Source organism: Pipistrellus hanaki (genome assembly GCF_964339955.1).
Source record: "Pipistrellus hanaki genome assembly, chromosome: 4".
Taxonomy (NCBI): domain Eukaryota; kingdom Metazoa; phylum Chordata; class Mammalia; order Chiroptera; family Vespertilionidae; genus Pipistrellus; species Pipistrellus hanaki.
The window spans coordinates 27539549-27562890 of NC_140506.1; the positions used below are offsets into that span (position 1 = coordinate 27539549).

General features: G+C 42.2%; 1 protein-coding gene across 2 annotated transcripts in view; it reads right to left on the reverse strand.

The window, feature by feature from the left end:
- Window positions 1-10103, reverse strand: part of DEPDC1B (DEP domain containing 1B) — a 53117-nt gene extending 43014 nt beyond the window's left edge. For both annotated transcript variants that reach the window (XM_084880612.1, XM_084880613.1), the window contains exons 1-2: window positions 9983-10103; window positions 3766-4031 (exon numbers count right to left, since the gene is read on the reverse strand). In XM_084880612.1, the coding sequence (XP_084736738.1) occupies window positions 3766-4031; window positions 9983-10030 (314 nt within the window). In that variant the 5' untranslated portion in view covers window positions 10031-10103. The remainder of the gene's footprint in view (window positions 1-3765; window positions 4032-9982) is intronic.
- Between the last annotated feature and the right edge of the window lie 13239 nt (window positions 10104-23342).

The following is a 23342-nucleotide window of genomic DNA, read 5'->3' on the forward strand; positions in this document are numbered from 1 at the left end:
TTTAGGTTAAGGCTCACTTTCTTGCATATAGAGATTGGATATCCAAGTGCTCCAACACTATTTACTGAAAAGACTACTCTTTTCCATTTAAATTATTTTTACACCTTCGTCAAAAATCACGTGGCCATATTTGTGTGTGTTTCTGGAATCTTCTGTTCCACTGACCTATGCCTATCTTTTCACAAGACCACAGTCTTCATTTCTGTGGCTTTATGTACAATAGGTTTTAAAACTGGGTAGCATGATTCCTTTGTTATTTATTTATTTATTTTTTTAAGAACTGTGAAAGTAGCAGTATTCAACAAAGTTGACAGCATCTACATAAAATTTTTTAGTTTCAAATTAGGATCAGTATTTTGGAAATAGGCCAGAAAAAAATGTAAATATGAAAGAAAGGAACAGAAAGGAGAATAAAAAAATGAAGTAGGAGGAAACGAAAAGGAAAACGAAAGGAGGATGAGAGTAACACATGGACAGATGGAAAGAGAAAGAGGTACAGAGAAAGGAGAATAAAAAGAAAATGGCTCCCTACACATTAGCTCCAAACTACATCTGAGCAAGTGAATGCCCTCTGTAAACCATGAACACCTTCTGGGTTCTCAGTACTCATGAAACCAGCATTAGTAGTGAGAGCAGGTCAAAGGTCAGGTGTAGGCTAAAGATCTACATACACTAGGCCAAATACTTTCCTCATTAAATAGCCCAAAACAAGCAACTATCATATTACAGACTTCTATTTTTATATAATCCACTAGTGTCCCGGTGCATGAAATTCATGCATATTAAAAAGAAATTAATGAAAGGAACTATTTTAATACTAGAGGCCTGGTGCACAAAATTCATGCATGGGGGTGGAGTGGGGCGGTGTCCCTCAGCCCAGCCTGCACCCTGTCCAATCTGGGATCCCTCTCACAATCCAAGACTGCTGGCTCCCAAATGCTCACCTGCCTGCCTTCCTGATTGCCACTAACTGCTTCTGCCTGCTAGCCTGATCAACCCCTAACCACTTCCCTGCCAGCCTGTTCGCCCCCAACTTCCCTCCTCTGCTGGTCTGGTCACTCCTAACTGCCCTCCCCTGCAGGCTTGATCACTCCCAACTGCCCTCCCTTACAGGCCTGGTCTCTCCCCAACTGCTCTCCCCTGCTGGCCATCTTGTGGAGGCCATCTTGTGTCCACATGGGGGCAGTCATCTTGTGTGTTGGAGTGATGGTCAATCTGCATATTACTCTTTTATTAGATAGGATAGAGGCCTGGTGCATGGGTGGGGGCCAGCTTGTTTTTCCTGAAGGGTGTCCTGGATCAGGGTGGGGGTTCCCATGGGGCATGGAGCGGCCTGGGCAAGGGACCTGTGCTGGTTTTCAGGCCAGCCATGCCCCCAGCGACCCAAGCAGAGGCCCTGGTATCTGAGTTTTATTTATCTTCTACAATTAAAATATTGTAGCCAGGAGCGGTGCCAAGCCTTCTGCTTGCTCTGTGGTGGCAGCCATTTCTGTTGGGATTTATTTATCTCCTATAATTGAAACTTTGTAGCCTTAGCAGAGGCCAAAGCAGGCCAGGGCTGCAGAAGCTTGGCTTCCTCCATTGCTGGGGGCAACCCTAGCCTCCTGCTTTCTCCAGCTCCATAGCTGATGCCATTTTTATGGGGATTTATTTATCTTCTATAATTGAAACTTTGTAGCCTTAAGCAGAGGCCGGCCAGGGTGTGAAGAAAGCTTGGCTTCCTTCATCGCCAGGGAAACCCAAGCCTCCCTTCTGCTCTTTCTCTGGCTGCAGCCATCTTGGTTGGGTTAATTTTACATACTCACTCCTGATTGGCTGGTGGGTGTGGCTGGTGGTGTAGCAGAGTGATGGTTAATTTGCATACTACTCTTTTATTAGATAGGATTGCTATTTGCCCTTTTTCTATAATATAAGTTTCAAAAATGAAAGAAAATTAGTAAAATATATATGAAAACCTTCCTTCTATCAGAGTCAGGGGCCCACTGCGGGACCCAGAATCAAGTCCCCGCCCACCTACTCACGCCCCATTAGGCAAAATCCAGACCCAGCTGGCCCCATCCCCATGCCGGGCAGGGGGCACAACCTCATGTCTCCCAGCCACTCCAGTTGGTAAATAATAAAAGAAAATACTGCTCCCTTATGACTCAAATATTCTATAAGAAAAACTGGATCATTATTTCATGGATGAATTTAATCTATGCACACTGTTTTTTAAAGGGGAAACATAGGGAAGTCTTCATATTGAAGGGGACATGCTCTCAATGTCAGTGCTGGGTGGTCAGCTCCTAGAGCACGATCCTATTTTACAGTTTGATGACTCTCAGTGACTCATGGAACTCAATGAGAGGTGCCCAAGAGAACAGATTGGAAGTTGCTCATCCATAGAATCTTTTAGCAGTGTGCTGGCTAAATATTGATGGGGTACAAGCAATTAGAGTTTCCCAAGAAAAATAACCACTGAAGAATCCCCAATGAAGTGCAGCATGTGGAACCAGGGCTAGAGCATGATGATCGCCGAACAGGCTAACATCACACACGATCCTAATTAAAAGTTGGATCAGCAAGTCAGAAATAATTGCCAGATGGAGAAACAACTAACTGCTCAGATGACAACTTGATATCTACTAGTAGAAGCTGAAGATTGCTGATGAAATTAGATTCTAAACAAACAGCAAAGTCTGGTCTCAGCCTTGGCACCCTCTCCTTGCTTGTCAGCCTTTCTCAGTAGCTAGTATAAAAGAAGCCAAAGAAATTGTTGAGGTTTGAAAAAGTCAGGTTTTCTCTACTCAAGCCAGGTGTCCCAGCGGCCTCCAAATGCCCTCAATAACTGTGCTGTAAGAGGATTCCTTAGTTTCTGGGGCAGGCTGCCCTCACTGCTCCATTTCCAGTGCTGCTCGCAGTTGAATGGCACTACAGCCAAATTATAATGAAAGCAGACAAGGGAGATTAGGAGCTAGAGGAAGATTAGATTTGCAAATAGATGAAGAATCAATTCCTTATTTTGATGTTGTAAAATAAAGCAGTTAAGAATCCATATTCTCCATTTTTTAAAATCCCTCACAGTTTCTTAGCACTTTGGTAAGCCTCTCTGTAGATAACACAATTTTTTTCTGAACTGGTGTGACTTCATTCCCTCTTTCGTCTTCTCCCATCCCCTGAATCTTAGGTAGAGCCCTTCCACATCCAGCAGTAAAGGCCTAGTAAGTAGTGGGCATGGAAGTACAAGCAAAGAGATTATCTGGTAGTAAGTGTCCGATCATAAGAAAGCACTGAAACAAGCAAAAAAATGTCTGAAGAAAAGCAGACATGCATTGCCAGAGTTAATCTGAGACATCAGGGAATGCTAGTATAATTCTTCACTTGAGTCCTGAGTTCTGCTTACTGATCAGACCCACTCTGCCACTAGATCCCTTGAATATGTACCTTCTCATTGTTCACAAAGGCTGACCCAGAGGTACTGTTTAACCTTTTCAGATCCCCTAGAACAAGTACTAAGCTAAGGCAGGCATCCTTACAGGCATGGAAAGATTTCCTTACTAAAAGTCACCGCAGCAAAAGACTGCTATGGGATGCTCTATGGAGTCAGGAAACATTCCAATCGGTTTTATTGTAACAACTCACTCAGGTCTACACTTAACAAACCACAGGAGAGGCAGCCCTCCAAGGGACAAGATAAATTCCTTCACATGAGGAAGTTTCTGACTCTGACAGATCCGTTCAACCTCCCCATACTCCTCCCCTTCACAGTTTACTGGTTGCTGTTACCTGTACAAGTGACCGTTGTCTTCAAAATCTTCCTGACCCCATTTGCCCTTGATGTCTTCGATAACATGATTCTTCAGGAACTTTTTCAGCAGCTGCACCGTTTGTTTGCGGGTCACTTCGGGGCCAAAGTTCTGATTGCACCTGAGCAGGTCATGCAGCCAGTCCACAGCTTCAGCCGCTGTGAAGCAACGTTCGTAACTTTTGAAACGACAGCGATGTTTCCGTAATGGCATCCTAGTGCGAAAAAGCTCAATGGTTTCGTTCCACTGGGAGAAAAAAGAGAGAAAGGCATTTAGTAACCAATTGATTTTTTTTTTCAGATTATTGCATCCAAAATATTTCAGACAACAAATGCAATTTTTCCATTTAAGAGGCTGTCTAAATAACAGAGTCAAGTCCTCGCCCACCACCCGCACGTGCTTCGAAAATGCAAAGGACCCAGACCCAGCTGGCCCCATCCCCCTTGGACCCGGCCCACCCCACCGTCAGACCCCTCTATACAGGGGGCACAGCCTCAGGTCCCCCAGCCCGACGCTAAGGTAGGGGGCATGGCCTGAGGTCCCCCTGCCCAGCTCCGGGCAGTGGGCGCGGCCTGAGGTCTCCCAGCCTGGTGCTGGGGTGAGGAGCGTGGCCTGAGGTCCTCCATCAAGCCCCGTAGGGCAGGGGGCATGGCCTGAGGTCCCTCGCCCTGGCCAGGTGCCATGCAGCCTCAGGTCCCTGCTGTTGGTCATGGTGTTATGGTGTCCTGGCTAATTTGCATACCCTCTATTATATAGATAGATTTGAAACTTTAACTGAAATTCTTTATGATATGAGGTAGGAGAGCACTAACTTTATTCTCTTTCAAATGGAGAGCCAATCATGCCATCATTTTCTAACTGAATTAAAATGTTAAGTTACCTTTCTTGATTCTAAATGCTTTTCTATCTCACTGATATGTGTCATTCCGGTACAATACTATACTCTTGTAATTACAGTTAATTAATATTAAGTTTAAATCTCTGATAGATCAAGGTGTCTATCATCTTTAAAAATTGTTTTGAATTCTTCCACTTTTACTCTGTGTATGAGCTTTCAACCTGCAATCCCACTCAGAAAAAAAAAAATCTGTTGGAATTCTATTGAATTTTTATGTGTTCTCTGATAGCTGCCTTTCATTTCACACTACAAATTTTATAAGATATCCTTGTCAAAGGTTCATATCTCTTTTTAAATAGGGAACTTTTAAAAAGAATTTAGAATTTATTTATTTTTATTTTGAATGGCACGTATTATAATTTATATTTACTCAATCCAGTATTTCACCTAGAATTTCAAAACCCAGTGAGGAGTGTGGCTTCTGTATCCACTTATTTCCAAATATAATTAAACTAGAGGCCCAATGCACGAAATTCATGCAAGGGGCTCAGCCCTCAAAGCCCTCATGGCCTCTCAGCCCTGCCAACTGGTCATTCTGGAAGGTCATTCAACTAATTAGCATATTATCTCTTTATTATATGAGATGGCTATTTGGCTACTCTGCCAATAGAGAAAAATAATCATCTTTAATTCACCATTTGCATTTTTTTTTAATCCTCACCCAAGGATATTTTTCCATTGATTTTTAGAAAGAGTGGAAGGGAGAGGGAGAGACAGAGCATTGATGTGAGAGAAACACATCGATTGGGGGCCTGGGAGCAGGGAGGAGATAGCAACCAAGGTACATGCCCTTGACTGGAATTGAAGCCGGGACCCTTTAGTCCATAGGCCAATGTTCTATCCACTGAGTGAAACTGAACAAAGCCTCACTTACATTTAGGAAGAAAATATCCTATGTCAACAAAGAACAAGATTGAGCTTGAGAATATGATTTTCTTATAACATACTATATTTGAAGAAATAATCTTTATAGCAAAGAGGACAGATTTGTTTTGATTTAAAAACCATTTGTTTTACTTATTTATTCAGTTCCATAATCTAAAAAATAGTCATACAGCACAACTGTTTTTGCTTAACATCATGAGTTAAACTATAAAATACAACACTAAGTGTTGAAATGTGCTTCCTGTTCTTTCTTCCAGAATATTTATCCCATTTCCTTCCTTCTTAGTACCAATATCATTATTATAGAACTACTATCAATATAATATTGATAGTATAGCACCTGGGCAGGAACGCAGAGAGAACAAAATTCTAGATCTAATTATACTTGCCATTACTAGCAGTGTGAACTTGATCAAGTCCACTCATCCCTTTAGGTCTCAGTCAAATAAGGGGATTTAACCAAGCAATCTTTGGAGGGCATTCTAGCGCTCAGATTCAATGACAGCTGTAAGTCTTTTCAAGTTCACTAGTCACATCAGATGATACAAATAACTCAAAATTAAGTTCAAAGAAAGGATCAACAAAAGCAATTTTCAGTAAAAGCAATTTTCTTTCTCATCATTTCTCTTAAAATAATTAACTATTTATATGTGAGTTACAAAAATGAAAGCTATTTTAGTTGTGATGAATAAGTTGCTAATTAGGTCCCATATTCATCATGAATTGACTTATAAGTCTGTCATTTGATTTTTGGCAAATTTACCTAGTCTATAAAATGATATTTTCAGATAAGACTTGTTGGTGCTTTAGAAAATGGAGCTGTATGTGGTTTTAGAAAGTATAATGTGCCATAACAGGAGCAAGTAAAGGCCTGCTCTTTGGTTGCTAATATAATAGATTTTCCAAAGATTTTCCTTAAGATTAGGTTGAAGGAGAAATTGGGAGAAGGGGAAAGTGGTAAGCTGGGAGTGGGAGAAGGAAAGTAGAGAAAAAACCACCACAAGCTTTATGATTTACTGGGTAAAAGCTTTAAGGCACAATTGAATTTTGCTCAGAGAAACTTTTATATATTTATACACAATGGGGGGGGGGGGAGAGTAAGCATCTGTGAAGTGTTATCACTGACAAATCAGGAATTCTCACTTAAAAAGAAATTGGCTATTGTTCCTATGTTTTCAAAATCTTAGTTTAAGATCAAGTTTCTCAAATAGAATAAAGTTTAGAACTCGATTGACTATCTGGAAATTCTGGTGAAACTGAGGTGTTTTCATTAATTATTCACATAATTTAATTTTCTGCTTAACCTTTATCAATTTCTGCTAAAGTATGTTTGAGTACCACTTCTTGGGGACTGAAGACTTCTGGAGAATAAGAACACTTTTCTTTTAAACTCTTTTGATAGTGTACATTTTTTACAAGGGAAAGTTTATTTAGACAGTTACAGAGGTAGTAGAAGGGCCCTTGAAGCCCAGGAGAAAGGGAAAGAGATGCCTTGAGGGACGAAAGAGGGAGGAGAGGCACGGCATGCTCTGGGAAAGAGAGAGCAAGTGCGAGGAAAGAGGTGCGGAAAGGCTGGGGCATGCTCCTCAGAGTAGCCTCCTTTGATAATATTTTAATGTGATTCAGAATCAAGTACTAATACATAGGCACTCCGCATCTATGAAAGTATACTTCATACATTTCTGGGAATATGAGATTTAAAAAACAGTTCCAATTATGATGTAATTTTTTTAAGTCTAAAGCAGAAAGGAGAAGTGCCAATATCCAGAGCTTCTCTCTGTTTTCCTTGCATAAATGATGTGAATATATTGGTGGAGATGGGAGGGAGGGTGTGTTCTTTTCTTTCCCCAAAAGAGATTAAAGGTTTTGAAAGACCCTGATAAAGCACAACCTGTAATTCATCCCTGACATGGGACCTACCACATGGTTTCAAATAGTAGAAACAACTGGGAAGTGGAAGCAGAAACAACATTGTTTTTAAAACACCCTATTTGTTCCCTACCATCACCATCTATATCTGAGGCTAGCAGAAAGAAAAACTTAAATTTGTATTTGTTGGTTGTTTTTTTTTTAATGAATCATTCTGGATGTCTGTAGTCGAGTGTTTGCAAAGATGAATGCAAACACTCCTCCCATCCTGTTCACAGATACCTCTGCAACATGACTGCAAATCTGTCCAGAAAGAAGTACAACAACCCTGGTCAGTGTGCTCAGTGGTTAGGGCACAGTTCCTCAAACCAAGGGGTCTCAGGTTCGGTTCCAAGTCAAGGGCATGTACTGGCTTTCGGGTTCGCTCCCCACCCCAAGTAAGGGCACATACAGGAGGCAACCAGTTGATGTGTCTCTCTCACATCGATGTTTCTCTTTCTCTGTCTCTCCTCCCCTCAGTCCCTCAGTCCCTCGGACCCTCCATCCCTCCATCCCTTCCATTCTTTCTGAAAAGCAATGGACAAAATATCCTCAGGTAAAGATTTAAAAAAAAAAAAAAAAGTGGAACTGAATAGAGAATATAGTCAATAATAATGTAATAACTATGTATGATGTCAGATGGGTACTAGACTTCCGGGAAGAGGGATCACCTCATTAAGTTATATAAATGTCTACCCACTATGTTGTATACCTGAAATATTAAATGTCAATTTGTAATTGAAAAAAAATTAATTTAACAAAAAAGAAAAGTGGAGCTGAATTTCTACAATCTGGAATTAGCTGTTTGACTTGCTCTGACCAGTGAGATCTAAACAAATAGTTACAGGCAGAAACCTTCCTTTGGTGAAGTTGAACCACTATGTGAAGACACTTGGCCCAGCCAACAGCCAGAACCAAGTCAAGGGTTCTTCTTTCCTAGTCAAGTCACTAGATGATCGTGGCACATGAGTGGCTCCAACAAAAAAAAAAAACACTGACATAAACCCAGTCCAGATTGGCTGACACACAAAACTGTGGGCAAGTAGATGGTTAAGCTAAATAAAACAATGCCACAGACTCTCCGAGTCTTCTGAAATCTATGTATAATTTCATGAGTATGTGGCATGTGCACTAGCCTACAAAAGAAAGATTCCCAAAGAGGTCTATGAGCCAAATAAAATATTAAACAACCATCTGCCCCAATCATGATTTCTCTTACAAGCTGGCTTTCTTAGCTCTGGCTTGACCCCACCGGCCACTGTGACACTGGTTCCAGAAAGAAAAGGAAACCCTAATTATACCTCCCCCTGTCCCACTGTCCTCACCTCTTCCATATGCAAGTCTAGGTGAATCAGAGGTTGGAACTTAATTCCCGTCATTTCCTGGATGTCCATTAGGGCGCACAGAACAAGGAGACTAATTCCCAAGTTAACAAGTGACCACAAGTGGTGACAGACCCAAGAGAAAGGTTCTTTTCTCCCAAATCACGGTTCTGCTTTCATAGAAAGCTGTCTGAAAACCTGCCGTGCACATACCAAATTGTCATCACTTGTTCCTTTATGGCAGTGTTTCCCAAAGTGTGGTACGCGTACCCCCAGGTGTTCGGGAAGAGTTTGGTGGGGGTACGAGTTGCACCGGAGTTTGGTGGGGATGTGCACTGCACCATGCTTAGCTGCGCCTAATTCTACGTTCTCATGAGTACGAGGGGTACTCAGCGTTACGAAAAGTATAGAAGGGGTTCACATATGTCAGAAGTTTGGGAAACACTGCTTTATGGTAATCCTCTGAAACAGAAATCACTGTAATTACTTGCCCCAGGTCCTAAGAGAAATCAAAATAAGTGCCCCTGAGTGCCAAAGCTCTTCTCCCAGGACACAAGGCAGCGCCCTGGACCATCAGCAAAGGCTCTTAGACCCACCGGCCCACCCCCTCATTTATGTCAATGACAAAAACAACACAGAAACCCAGGAACCGGAAATGCGGTCAGGGCGACCCACCTCTGCTCCAGGCACCGTTAGAAAGAACCTCAGGCTGTCACCACAAGTGACAACCTCAGGCTGTCACCACAAGTGACTCTCGGGCCGGAGACACGCCCTCCCCGGACGGCAGGAGGGTCCCTCCGGTTAGAAATAGGTTTGCCCCGCTCCCGGTAGCTGGCGTGGGATTGATTACTCAGGACGAACAGGCTGGGAGAGGGGGTCACCTGGTCCTCCCGGCTCTTCAAAGGGGGAGGTGCCGCGGACGGCCGAGAACACCTCCAACATCTCGGGAACAAAGATGCGACCCCCCGACGGCCTGGGATCCGGGACCCGTTATCCGTTCTTTGAGCAACACCCCGGCCCAAACCCCCGCCCGGCCTCCAAACCCCCGCCCGGCCTCCAAACCCTGGCCCGGCCTCCAAACCCCCGCCCGGCCTCCAAACCCCGGCCTGGTCTGCCCTGGAGAAGCGAAGGCGACCCGCCGGCGGGGAGGCCGGGGAATCGGGGGCCCCGTCTCGCTCACTCACCAGCTTGGTGGCCCGGTACGGCCCGGGCCCCACGATGCGGGGCTCCATGGCCTTTGCCCGGCAGTGGCGGCGGCGGCGACACCGCGGACCTTCGTGAACCCTCGGAGCCGCTGTTTGAATCGCGAGCCAGAGCGCAGCGGGCGCTGATTGGGCGGCGGCGCGGCACGTGACACAAACTGCGGGGCGGGGCCGCGGGACCCACGCGAAAGGGGGCGGGGCCGGGTTTCCTCGGAGCCCCGCTGCGGCGGAGGGCGCTATGGACGCTGCACACCCCGGGCTACGTCGGCTGCCGACCCTCGCCCACCTTGCCCACCTTGCCCACCTCGCCCTCATTGCCGGGCTCTGGTCTATGACCGTGCAAGGGTGTCTCCGCCACGCTCTGAGGCTATGGTGGCTGCAGCCACCGCGGACGACCACATAGCCTGTCCACCCTGCAAACACCTGCTTTTTCTGCAAAAAACGTCAGTGAAAGAGACAGTGACCGAAACCCAGCGGGACTGGATAGACTAATCCCTGTCCGTCCTTCCGAGGGCACGGTGAGCCTGGAGGTGCTGCCAGGATTGGGAGGAGGTAGTGAAAGGAAGCGAGCGGACAGCGTCTGCAAGTGGAGGGACATTTAAAAACCAGATGAGATCACTTAGCCACGAGGAGTGTCTAACAACAAAGGTGGGAAAGAGTCCGATTGAGCTATTTGTTCTTTTGGTAGAGTAGGCTTTCCCTTAAATTTGAGTTCTATATTTTATATCAGACTGAATTTTTCAGTCCCTTGTCACAGGGCCCAAGAGAGAGAAAGGCAAGGAATTTCAGAGCCTTGCCCATCTGGAACCTGCCACAGTGATGGAACTGGAATCTGATACAAAACCCAAGAGTCCATTGTAAGCTTTGGAAAAGATTATTCCTCTTACTGGAAAGGCTCATCTTCAAAATGATCAGGAGCCACAAAGACAGTGTTTGTAAATGTAGTTTAAGTTGGACTGCTGATAATCATCCTTTCAATATCACATAAAAATAATTGGGAAATTTCTCCCCATCCCTGTTCCCTAAAAAGTCAGTGCTTTCTACCTTTCTAGTCTAGCTCCAACCACCATATTCTTTCTACTCCTCAAACATACCAAGTTGTTTTCCCAGCTCACAGCCTTTGGACTGCTCCCCTGCCAGGAATGTTCTTACCCAGCTTTCTGCAAGGCTGTCCCCATCTCACTATTCAGGTCTCAGTTTAAACGCTGCCACCCACTCTTGCACTGTTTTTTTTCCTGTCACAAAAGGTCTCTAAATTATTTATTTTTGGTCTTCTAGTGATCAAAAAAGGGGCCCCACCTTCTGCGAGTATTTTGAGCATCTGTGGGGCTGTTTTCTGTTTTTCAACAAAGGAGGGGAGAGAAAAAGTTAGGAGGGTCACTACTGGTACTTTGTAGGCTGGAGTCAGGGGAGCTAGATATCCTGTGATAATTTTATTTTTTTTTAACTTAGGCTGCACAAGCAACTGGCCCATGACATGAATTTTCAGTGTCCCGCCGGCCCTTGAGGTCAGTAAAAACCTGTTTGTAATTATCTGAGCCGAGCACATAAATGTATTTTACATAAATAAAAAATATTTCCAGCCAGTTTTAATATAAACTGAAATTTCCAGGAATAGTATGCTCTCTTTAATCTAGAAAAACTTGCTTTTCATGTCAGAAAATCATGTAAATAATGGCAATGCAGTCTGTGGTGTTTGAGACACCTTCCTGTGACATACTGCATCTGTAATGGTTGAATGCATGTACATGGTGCATATTGATGCAATATATTTACTTAGTCCTTATTTCAAAATGTCAAATATTTTTTAAAAATGATATTAAGTTGACTATTGTTTTTACTTCTCTTTAATCCAAATTTATTTTTATAAGTAGATGCAAATACTTGCCTATTTCATTATATCTTTAGGTGTAGTCATGCTTAGGTATTTAGTTACATTTTCAAATAAATATTGCTTTATTAGAAATTATTTCCCTTTTATTTGACCTTTAAATAAAAGGATGTTATGTTAACTCTTAATTGTGTGTAGGTTAATTATCTGTGAACTTCATTTTTGCAGAGTAAAAAGGATATTCATTCTGATCCAGTTACGAACCATTGCTGGGCTAGAATATAAACTCCATGAGATCAAGGTCCCTTTGTTTCCCATTGTATTCCAGTTCCTAGAACGATATCCGTTACATAATAGATACTCAAAAGTTTTAAATAAATGACATTTCTTTATTTTAATGTAAAAATGTTTTAATTTATTCAAAATAGTTTATCCTGTGTTTTCACACCTGAGCATACCATAATCAACAATCCCTCTTCGTTGGTACCCCAATTTAATAAACACAGAAATTGCTAGTTCATGTTTTTGTCTGACCGACTCCATGACTATGGTAAATGAATATTTATCTCTGATTTATCTACTAGGAATTTATAGCCAAATTTGAGACCAATTTCTAATAACTATAAAGAATGTAATGATGAGTTATTTTATATTTCTACCTTTATTTTCTACTTATTATCTGGTAGTCTATAAATATAAGTCACCTCGGCTTCTTTTGGGGAAGAGGAACTGTTTAGTATTTTTTGTTTGTGTGTTTGTTTTTTAAAGAAATCAATTACACATCAACAAACGAGAAGTGCTGGTAAGAATGTGAAGAAAAGGGAATCCTCATACACTGCTGGTGGGAATGCAGACTGGTGCAGCCTCTGTGGAAAACAGTATGGAGTTTCCTCAAAAAATTAAAAATGGGACTCCTATTTGACCCAGTGATCCCACTTCTAGGAATATATCCTAAGAAATCAGAAACACTAATCAGAAAGAATATATGTACCCCTATGTTCACAGCAGTGCAATTTATAATAGCTAAGATTTGGAAACAGCCTAAGTGCCGATTAGCAGATGAGTGGATTAAAAAACTGTTGTATATCTGCACAATGGAATACGATGCCGCTATAAAAAAAAGAAGGAACACTTACCATTTGCAACAGCACAGATGGACCTGGAGAGCATTATGCTAATAGAAATAAGATAGTCAAAGATAAATAACACATAATCTCACTCATTTGTGGAAAATAATGGACAACATAAACTGATGAACAAAAAATGATCCAGAGACATAGAAGCATGGAACAGATCATCAAACCTCAGAGGGAAGGCAGGGGAGGGTGGGCAGGAGGGGAGGGGAGAGAGAAGATAGAGACCAACAAAAGAACTTGTATGAGTATAAGCATAACCAATGGACACATACAGGCAATAAGGGGGTGATGGCCTGGTCTAGGGGACAGGGGTGGGGGAAGGTGGGCTGGGAGAGGTCAATGGGGAGGGGGGAGGGGTGAAGGGACATATATAATACTTCCAACAATAAAGATTTTTTTTTTAAGAAATAAATTACAATCCTTACTTTTGTAAAGCAGCTTTTTCACTTGATATTATTTGATTCTCAGAACTATTTGGAGATGTAAATCATGAATAACCCATTATTACTGTTCAGGAAGCTAAGCTTCAGAGAGGATAAGTGACTTCCCCAGAGAAGTTAAGTGTCCCATTAACAAAACTTGTATTTGAACCTAGACTTTCTTCAGTGAAAACCTAGGGAGTTTGGTTTGGCTTGGTAGTTTGATTAATTGGTTTTTACCAATACCTTCAGAAAGCAAAAAGCATAATTTTCAAATATAAAGTCAAGTTTTGCATTTATATTTATACAAACACACATTTCAGGAGAAGGGGGGAAAAGATAGAAATCTTTCGTAAGTTTATCCAAATGCTCCTTCCCAGGAATGAGTTTCATAAACATTACACATTTGAATTCTTTTCAACTATGGTTTGGCTTGTTATTTTTGTACTAGAGGCCTGGCGCTTGAAAATTCACCTCAGCCTGGCTTGCCCCCTCTCACAGTCTGGGAACCCTCATGGGTGGAAGGTGACCAACGATCAGGGGAAGGCGATGCCCCCATCACACCTCTGCTGCTGCAAGCCTTGGCCAACCCTGTTTATCTGAGCCTCAGGTGGCCCTGGGCAGCTGGGCAGCCAACATCCAAGGCTTGCCTGTGCCTTGGGCTGGCCCTGGGTGGCTGGGGGGCTTAGGGGACTGGGGGACTTCAGTGGCAAGAGTGCAGAGTGGCTGGGCCTGCCCCCTGGCAAGGCTAAGGGGACTGGGCACCAACCACCTTGTGGCTGTGGGCGTTGCCATCTTTGAAGGCATGGCAGTCAATTAGCATATTCCTTCCTTATTGGCTGTGGGTACCGCCATCTTTGAGGGTGTGACAGTCAAATTAGCATATTCCCTCCTTATCGGCTGTGGGCACCACCGTCTTTGTGATGGTGTGAGGGTCAATTAGCATATTCCCTCTTTATTACAGGTGATTAACTGGGATTGACTGCATATGAAGTATAAATTTAATCAGATGGCTACACCCCCAAGACAATTGAATTCTCTGCTCTATTTCAAATTATTAAAATTTATTACCACATCCTGAATGTAGCAATTATTAACTTCATTTCCACATTCCAAGTGTAGCAATTTTAATAAATTACCGTACATATTCTTATCTGGCATATTAAGAGTGAGACCATCAAGATTCTTCATTCAGCCGAAACCGGTTTGGCTCAGTGGATAGACCATCGGCCTGCGGACTGGAAGGGTCCCAGGTTCGATTCCGGTCAAGGGCATGGACCTTGGTTGCGGGCACATCCCCAGTAGGGGTTGTGCAAGAGGCAGCTGATCAATGATTCTCTCTCATCGGTGTGTCTAACTCTATCCCTCTCTCTTCCTCTCTGTAAAAAATCAATATATATAAAGATTCTTCATTCAGCCTCAGAACATCTTTATAAAGTGTGAGCCTCAAAAATCTTTATAGAGTGTGAGAACTGGCAGTTGGCTTATCACTAACTGACTTATCACCAGCCAACTTATCACTAACATCAGGAAGTTTCAAGCTGTGGAGGAAAAAACAATATAGACATCAAGTACATTATGGTGTTGGAAGCTGTATTTCTCAATCACACTGAGTAGGGAGTGGCTGGGAGTCAGGCCTTCACTCTCAGGAGGATTCCTGGCCGCCACACTCAGTCCTTCTGCTGTGTGAAAGCTCTCCCAGCCGGTTGGATGTGTCATTTTGAAAGACCTCTGCTGAAACCTGATTGTTCTGCAACTATTATACATTCTGTTGTGTTTGTTGGCATTTAAGCTACCGAGACAGTCTGTTTGCTGAGGTTCTTAAAAGTTGCAAATTCCATGACTTGATTTCCACTGCTATTGGTCTGTCCCAGCACCATTCTGTTGGAAAATGCCCTCCCTGCTCCCCCACCACCCTGCAGACACACACACACACACACACACACACACACACCAGAACTTTTTGTATCAATACTGTTCACTAATAGAGATCATGTTCTTTGGGATGTGTGTAAAGAAGATGGCATAAAAACATGTGGAAAATATAAAACAATACTATTTCATTGAAATGGTTTAATAATATTTTTATTTCAGTATTTAAGAAAATAAATTCCACAAAGAAATACGTGCATTTACATCCATTTCATTTATTCAACATGTATGAGTACCTCCTATGTGTCAGACACTGTTCCGGTCACTAGAATATAGTAGATAAAATAAAACCCTTCTTTTCAGGAACTGACATCCCAGTAGGGAGGGAACAACAAGTCAACTATGATCCTTTTTTTTAAGCATATACACCAGGTGGTAATTGAGTGCTGGAAAGAAAAATAGAAAAAAAAAAAAAAAAGAAAGAAAAGAGAAAAAAAAAAGTAGAGAGGAGGGGCATGGTAATTTGTCCCAGGTGGCAAAGGAGGGTCCCTTTGATAACACTTGAGTAAACAATCTGCATGAAATAAAGGAGTAGCTGTCTGGGGGGAAACATTCTAAGTGGACATGTGAATTGAATACCAGCCCATGTGAATGCCTGAGGTGGACACATGCCTGCCATGTCCAGGGATCATGGGAAAGAGGCCAGAGTTTGTTGAAGAGAAGTGAGTGAAAAGGAGAGTGGAGGAAGTGGGCTGGATACAAGAGAGAGAAGAACTTGTAGGCTACATAGTGAGACCCTGGAATTTGCATTTTACTCTGAATTAGTTAAAACTGTATTAGCCAAAACCGGTTTGGCTCAGTGGATAGAGCATTGGCCTGTGGACTGAAAGGTCCCGGGTTTGATTCTAGTCAAGGGCATGTACCTTGGTTGTGGGCACATCCCCAGTAGGGGGTGTGCAAGAGGCAGCTGATGGATGATTCTCTCTAACTCTCTATCCCTCTCTCTTCCTCTCTGTAAAAAATCAATAATATATATAACATTTAAAAAAATGTATTAGAAAGTCTTAAGCAACAGAGTGTCCAGGCCTTACCTAGGATTTTTTAAGCATCCCTATGGCTGCTTTGTGGCTAATAGACTGGAATGGGCAGAGGAGTGCAAGGTGAGAGTGAAAGCAACCAGTCAGGAAGCTGTTGCAATACTCCAGTAGGGGAAGAAAAGTTAACTTGGAGCTACAGTGCTTGATACAAAGTGACAATCAACAAATATCATCTGAACAAATTAATGAATAAACAAATGAAACCACGCTTCTAAAGTTATTCATCTCTTAAAAATAAATGATATTTATTCTGTGCTCAAGTATATTTCCTATATATGTACTCTACAATATAATAAACTTCTTAGACTTTCAATTTAACCTATAAAATTTGCTTCTATACCTAATGCTCTGTTATGTCTTATTGTTCAGTATTATTCATACTTGCTTCTCCTTTCTGATCTGGAAAGATATAGTCCACACTCTATACCTAGTGTTATAATTACTTGCAAACACACCTCCCTCCTGCCACCTTAACACTCACACCTTACAATTCTATGTTAGTATCAAAATCTTCACCAAGGATACAGCTGAATAGATTCTCATCTTTGGGCATAAGTGAATTTTCTAGTATACTATACTAGTACTCATGCCTCTTGTTGCTATAGCAATGTATAACCCTCCAAATCTAGGAAAGTGACCTGGTGGGGGAAGTATTTTTTAACTAACATTGTTCTGGCCAAAGGGACATAAGATAAATTAGAGGAGGAAGGTCTTGGAGGTAGGAAAGCCATTCTGAGTGTAGTTAAATGAATATAGACAGGGAGCATTGTTAAAATAGCTTAAACTCATCTCTTGTGTCTCAGTTTCCTAACCAATAAAATGGAAATAATAGTGGTATCTGCTTCATAGGATCACTGAAATACTTGCGTGAGAATATATATTCCAATTTCTTAGCATTCTGCTTCCCTTGTATGGTAGGCAGAATTCTAAGATGGTCTCCGAGATTCCCTATGTACACACACTCTCCCACATATTCAATCAAACGCTAATCCAGCTACTGCTGGAAATGGCTTTTGCAAGTGAAATTAACGTCCCAACTCAGCGGACCTTACAATCAGGAGATTATCTACTGGTAAGGGAGCCTGACTTGATCTCATGAGCCCTTATGGAGGAACGAGCTTTCTCTGGGTGATTGCAGAAGTCAGAGATTTGAAGGGGAACTGAGTTCTGCCACCCTGAATGAGCGTGGAAGCAGACTGTCCCCCAAGACTTCCAGAGGGGAACTCAGTTTGGTTGATGTCTCGATTTCAGCCTTCTGATACCTGACATTCAGGGCAGTGACCACGTCACACCATGCCAGACTTCTGACCCAAGTAAAGCATGAACAAGTAAATTGTTCTTAATCACTAAGTTTATAGTAATTTCTTATGTAACAAAAGAAAACTGATAAAACTTGTATAAACAAACTCTCTATAAATGTTTGTTCTAGCTCCTATGTGGCTATAGAAGGGATAGAAGAAATGTCAATATTTAGTGAATATTGCCTAACCAAAGAACTTATATGCATATATGCATAGCACATGGACATAGACAACAGTATGGTGAAGGCTTGGTGAGGGGGCTGGGCTGGAAGGACTCAATGGGGGGAGGGGGGTTGGCCTGTATTACTTTCAACAATAAAGATAAATTTTAAAAAGAAATGAGGAAGGAAAAGCCATGGATGGCCCTAAATATCGTCTGGGAGACTGGCAAAAAGATTGCACCACAATGAAATTGAACTTGTCTGGATAAACAAGAAGGAGCTGAGAGAAGGGACTTGACATTCATAAAATTCAATTTATGTATTCTACCAACAGAGGTACTTAGAGATACTTAGATATCATATGTGACTTATAGTTTGACGCTTTACCAGGAACTGCAAATATCCAGGAACTGCAAATACACATACAGCTTTCTAAATTTCTTGAGGTGAAACCTTGAAACTCCCAGCTTGGAGGCTGGTATGCAAGAGAATGTTATCAGCTTGAAAGTGAGTCTAGCCGTCCCCTTAGAATCCCCTGCTCCATATGACTTTGATATTAACTCCTCTTCTTGCCTGTGCATGTTAGGGGGAAATATATCATACTAGCATTTGAGAATTCACCCAAGTCATTAGCCCTGTTCCTCATAAATGCCAAAGGCCAAAGCAAGTTCAGATTTGGACATGCAGCATTTGATTAACAGTGAAACATCCAAATAGAGATCACCGTGGTTGAAGATTTTAGATCAGGAGGACAGGGTAGAGCTTTGGAAGTTGACCCCTGCAGGTAAATGAGGAGTTTAAGGAAGGAAGAATACATAGAGAGAACAAAGGACTTGCTCTCCACTTCACAGCTGAGCCAAAGCTTCTCTGCCCACGCCTGGCAATTCGCCTGCTGCATTCCTCAGCCTGCCCTAGGCCAGGGACCTCTGGTTTAGCAATTTGTCCCACTCTTGATTCCCTTCCTAGAGGTTTCAACTCCAGCCATCGGTCAAAGATCTTCTCTTCTGTTTTACTCCCAAAGGCACAGGTTTCCAGATTACAAATCAGCACATGTTACTGAACTTCCAGATAGCTGACGAATAGTCAAACTATAAACTTCAGGGTGAGTAGATCAGTTGTCTGGCCTATAGCACCTAAGCTGAATTTTAAGAAAAATGTAAAGAATAAGATAAAATTATCTGCACTTTTTAAATATTCATCACAAAAAGTTCCTGAAATAAAAGTTCCTGTATTTACTACAGCCCCAAATAATTCAATTTACAAAACAAAAGTGAAGGAAGGGGAGAATGTGCAGAACTTTTGGAAAACACTGTCTCGCAGGGGACACTTGTACTAAGTAGTAAGGTGCAGGGGTCGCTCCCTGTGGGGCAAGATATTTAACAAGGAATGTCCTACTCTTGGAGGCAGCAGCAAAGAATCCTAGCAGCCAAGGCCCATGGACCACAGACAAACACAAGAGCCCAGAGGACCCCCAGTGGGGCAGTGGTCAGCAGCGCTAAGTCAGAGCAGGATGAAAATGTGATTGTGAGGCAAAAGCAGCTGGGGAACAAGGCGGATCTGTGAGCCAGGCTTGGGCAGTGTGCCTGTACGTGTTGGGCTATCTTACAGGACTAACAAAGGCAACAATCATTATTTGTTCGCCTACAACACTGCCACTCTTATTTTCTCTCAGAGCCAGTAACTGAAACTGGCTCGGATATGAGAAACAAAAATCATTTTAAGCATTTGTCCTTATGGATGATGCTTACGTTATATTTTATAATTTTTCTTGTTTTTTTTTATTATTTCTAACACAGATCAGCTTTTTATCAACTTTTTATTGGATTATAACATATGCAGAGAAAAGCACACAGATTATCAGAATAGGGTTTGGGAATTTTCACAAACTGAACACATCCTTGTAACCAACCTTCAGAACAAGAAACAAAACATGACCAGTACCTGAGCAGACTTTCTCATGCCACCTCCAGCCTCAACCACCCCTCCCAAGGTTAACTGAAGCAGATCCTTTACTTTTAAGAAAAAAAGAAAGAAACAAGAGTTTACCCCAGACCAAAGAGGGAACAGGAGCCAACTCACAAATCACCAGAAATTTAGTCCACCTACAGTGTAACCCAAAAACCAACTATGAAAGGTGAAGGGATGAAAGGATTTTCTTTAGAGGATCAAAAAACACAGCATTTGGTTTCAAGCTTGACTGGATATATCATTGGTGGATTTTCCTTTCATTTCAGAGAGACTTTCTAGACATTTAAACCTGTTTGACTGCATTTTCTTAACTAGCTTTCTTTGTCGCTTCTGGAATTAACAATAAGGCAGCGCTTTGATTCCAGCTCCAATAAGGGATGAGGAGGGACAGTGGCTCTTCCGAGTGGTCCTCAGCCTGTGTACACACCAGAACCCTGGAGACTAAAATATAGATGCAAGGCTGATTGTAGTAGTCCCTTTGGGGAGAGGGGACATAAGAGGAGAGATCACAGAAATGCCACTACCACCAGATCCCCTCCCATAGCAAGCTGTGGGCTGAAGGAGGGGTTCTGAGGGCCCTGCCAGGAAATGTCCTGAGGACCTAGGCAGCATCTTGCCTGTCTTATGCTTGAAGCTAAAGTTATCAGAAGTAGCATACTATACCGAGACCGGTTTGGCTCAATGGATAGAGCATCGGCTTGGAGACTGAAAGGTCCCAGGTTCGATTCCAGTCAAGGGCATGTACCTTGGTTGCGGGCATATCCTCAGTGGGGGGTGTGCAAGAGGCAGCTGATCGATGACTCTCTCTCATCGATGTTTCTAACTCTCTATCTCTCTCCCTTCCTCTCTGTACAAAATCAATAAAATATATTTAAAAAAAAAAAAAAAAAGAAGTAGCATACTAAAGGAATGTTAGATTAAGGGCCACGAAAAGAGTCAAGTTAGAGCTACAAATTCTGCCTGGTTAGTCCAGGAGAAATATAAGACCCAAGAAGATGGGAAGAAAGAAGGAACCAAGTTTTGGGCAGAAGTTTCCAAAGAGACAGGGACCACAACACTATCTATTAAGAATTCTTGCCCCCAAAATGCAGCTTAAACCTGACCTGAGTGCTGTTTTAACTACCAATTTATAAGAAATGAAGAGAATAGGAGAATATAAGGGGTTGCAACCAGCAAAATCTGAGATGTGGGAGGTTCTGTGAATAACCAAGTATGCGCAACTGCAACAAAAGGGGAGGGTGGAGAATGGAGGGAGAACCAGTAAGAGATTTAAGAGACAAATCAACTAATCACAGTGTGTGGACATTATTTGGAACATAATTCAACCAACTGTAAAAGTAACAAAAACTACAAGCAATTAGACAATTGAAGTTAGAATACTAAATAGATATTTAAAGGTAAACAGAAATTAGTGTTTAAAATTTTAGGTGTGATAATTGTATTTTAGTTATTTTTTAAATATATTTTATTGATTTTTTACAGAGAAGAAGGGAAGGGATAGTTAGAAACATCGATCAGCTGCCTCCTGCACACCTTTTACTTGGGGATGTACCTGCAACCAAGGTACATGCCCTTGACCGGAATCAAACCCGGGACCTTTCAGTCCACAGGCCAACACTCTATCCCCTGAGCCAAACCGGTTAGGGCTTTAGTTATATTTTTAAAGACACCGTACTGTGTTAGAGCAGTGGTTTCAGAACTTCATCATGCATCAGGATCACCTGGAAGATTTCTTGAAACACGGATTTCTGGGCTCCACCCCCAGAGTTTCTAATTCTGCCGGATTTTATTGGGGACTGAGATTTTCAATTTCTAACAAGCTAGATGCTGAGTACATGAAGGTCCATATTATTATTCTATTCTTGTTATGTTAGAAATTTCTATTTTAGAAATATTTTAGGATAAAGAAAAAGAAATACTATAAAAATCATTTGGCAATATCCAACATCCATTCCTGACTAAAAAAATAAAATAAAATAAGCCCTGGCTGGTTTGGTGTGGATAGAGTGTTGGCCAGCGGACTGAAGGGTCCTGGCTTTGATTTTGGTCAGGGGCACATGCCTGGGTTGCAGGCACCATCCCCAGTGGGGGGTTTGCAGGAGCTCTAAAAAAAAGTTTTACAATACAGTGGTCACAGGGAGGGTCTGAGCAAGGTAGGGGCTGGATGGCTATTGGGGCAAGAGCGCTCTTTCTCTTTATTCTCCCCGAGGAGCTTTTCCCCTTCTGAGCCTGCATCCTATCTCAACCTGGAGGCCCCAGGTGGGCTGCCTTTCTTCCCTGACTGATGTTGGTACTAAATACTTATTCCTTGGTTAATCATATTTCCACATGGAAAGACTTACCTTAAAGCAACTATTTTCAAATGTGCCTGTCACTTGGGGAGCTTGAAAAACTACTGATGCCTGGGTTCCACTTCCACAGATTGTGATGCAATTGTTCTGGGTCCGTGGTCAGCAAACTGTGGCTCGCAAGCCACATGTGGCTCTTTGGCCCCTTGAGTGTGGCTCTTCCACAAAATACCACGGCCTGGTCGAGTCTATTTTGAAGAGGTGGTGTTAGAAGAAGTTTAAGTTTAAAAAATTTGGCTCTCAAAAGAAATTTCAATCGTTGTACTGTTGATATTTGGCTCTGGTGACTAATGAGTTTGCCGACCACTGTTCTGGGTTATGGTGTGGGCAGAGGATCCGTGTTTCCAAAGAGGTTCTAGTTTGAGAGCCACTACCTTACAGTAATGTATTGTATCTTGTCTTGGAACTTCTCTGAACGGAGAGTTTCAGAAGTGAAACTGGGCAAGAATGGCTCAGGCCCTAAGGCTTTTTTTTGTGGGCATCTGACTGCCTACAAAGTTTACCAAGTTTGTTTTATTACTCTGAGTCATAGATTTTATAATAACAGGCCCTGTGGCAAGGGGCAGAGCAAACAGGAGGTGGAAGAAGCCTGTGGTTGTCCAGAAGTGACTTCAGCAAGTTAAGTCTATTTAATTTAGGTATAAGGAAGTAACAGTGCCCCTGGGCAGATGGCTCAGTTGGTTAGAACATTGTCCTGTTAGGCCAGGGTTGCAGGTTTGATCCCTAGTCAGGCCATTTACAGGAATCAACAAGCCAACTTAACCACTTATTCAACAGGCCTCAAACCATCTTATAATTATGTATCACCTCAATTTGTATTTGAAAAAATTTCTAACCTAGAGAAATGTTGAAAGAATAGTTCAAATACACCTATATGCCCTCCAAATACATTCATCAATTGCTAACATTGTGCTCTATTGCCATCTCTGTCTTGCTCTCTCTCTTTTGGGGGGCTGAAAGGAGGCTGAATCTCTACAGTTTAACAAGTATTTCCTAAGAACAAGAGCAGTTTTCTATTTAGCTATGATACCATTTTACTCCCAGGAGGTTTAATAAATATACATTATTTAATATATGATCCATATTTATTTATTTTGTTAAGATATATTTTTATTGATTTCAGAGGGGAAGGGAGAGGGAAGAGAGAGATAGGAGCATCAATGATGAGAATCATTGATCAGCTGCCTTCTGCATGCCCCCTACTGGGGA